Below are 1,414 nucleotides of genomic sequence, written 5' to 3'. Positions count from 1 at the left end.
AGAAAGGGGGGAGGGAGCTCTATCTTTGCTCTTTTCTGTCAGCCGAAACATTAAATTTTTTATCACGTTAGCTCTAAAGACATTTCCACAGAATAGGCCAAGCGAATGTCTTGTCTTCGTTTTCTATCTTTGGCTACCAGTACTACCACATATCTGTTTCAGACAACACGACAATTATTGCCCCCCCCCACCCCAATCACCCCTGTTGGCGTAGGTAAGTTAGGTGTACATAAATATTTGTATAATGATGCGTGATACATGAATGTTACTTACACAACAGTGACTTCCACGATCTGTTCTTGACCATGTCTGTTCTTACACAACAGTGACTTCCACGATCTGTTCTTGACCATGTCTGTTCTGCTCTGCGTGTCTTCCAGTGATAGGCTACGGTCTGCTGGCCATTGCTCTTGCCTGGATCGTGTCAAACCTGGGCTCTGTCTTACAGGTACTGTCTTCTCATGCCCACAAACCCTGCCCAAAGCCGGGAACGGTGCCGCCTCTAAGAGTTAAATCCAGAAGACGGTTTTTGTTTGTATTAGCCACGCCCTGGCTTTAATGCGTTGTTGAATGTAAGCCCCAACTACGGTGGTCTGGTTGGGATGATTTTTGTGATTTGGTAAATCCTGGTTATTTTTAGACAATGCACCTCGTACACAGTCAAACACTGTGGGAAATTGCAAGGCTTCAAGATAGCTTGGGCATATCACTTTAGAGCGTATTTCGCGGCTCTTGCAATATACTACGTTATAACATAGGATCTTTTAAAAAAGGATAGCCTAGTTAAAAAAATATTCTTGTAACAATAAAGGCCTTTGACGTAAAATAGCAACGAGACACTGAATTGTCAAACATGTTTGACGTATCTTGTTACATGTTACAATAACATATTCTTGTAACGTGTGCGTGTTTTTATTCTTGTTATATGTTTATTCCCTGTAAAGTGATACCTTTTCAGATTTATGGCCAGCGATATAAACATCCTTTAACAAAGAAGGTGGGTGGTTGGCGGGCGCCTCGGGGTGACTTGCTCTGTCGTCCCCGTCAATTATCTGTCGTCCTTATTTCTCCTCCGTCTTGTCTCTGTGTGTGACTCTTTAGTAACACTTAGCGTCTTCGGCACTGGTATGACCTAGATCTAGTTGTGTTACAAGTGCCGTAAAACTCTTACTTAACACATTATAGAAAAGCTACAACAGAACAAGGAAGATATTGACGAGAACATTCTGGTCTGTCCACAGGCTGTCTACATTGTGTTCGGCATCCTCAACGGTCCTCTCCTGGGAGTGTTTACTTTGGGCATGTTCTTTCCCTGGGCCAACAAGCATGTGAGGCGGGATCTTTATTATTGTTGTTGTTGTTCTTCTTCTTCTTCTTCTTCTTCTTCTTCTTCTTCTTCTTCTTATTATTATTA

General features: G+C 42.4%; 1 protein-coding gene across 1 annotated transcript in view; it reads left to right on the top strand.

The window, feature by feature from the left end:
• Positions 1 to 380: 380 nt before the first annotated feature.
• LOC101857088 (sodium-dependent multivitamin transporter) overlaps positions 381 to 1,414 on the top strand; it is a gene marked incomplete at both ends in the record, with an annotated part of 3,737 nt that continues 2,703 nt past the window's right edge. Inside the window, 2 exon segments of the mRNA XM_013090843.1 lie at positions 381 to 448; positions 1,242 to 1,328. Coding sequence (XP_012946297.1) covers positions 381 to 448; positions 1,242 to 1,328 — 155 coding nt within the window.

Source organism: Aplysia californica, unplaced genomic scaffold (genome assembly GCF_000002075.1).
Source record: "Aplysia californica isolate F4 #8 unplaced genomic scaffold, AplCal3.0 scaffold01576, whole genome shotgun sequence".
NCBI lineage: Eukaryota > Metazoa > Mollusca > Gastropoda > Aplysiida > Aplysiidae > Aplysia > Aplysia californica.
The sequence above is the reverse complement of the archived record's forward strand: the minus strand, read 5'-3'. Positions and strand labels throughout refer to the sequence as shown.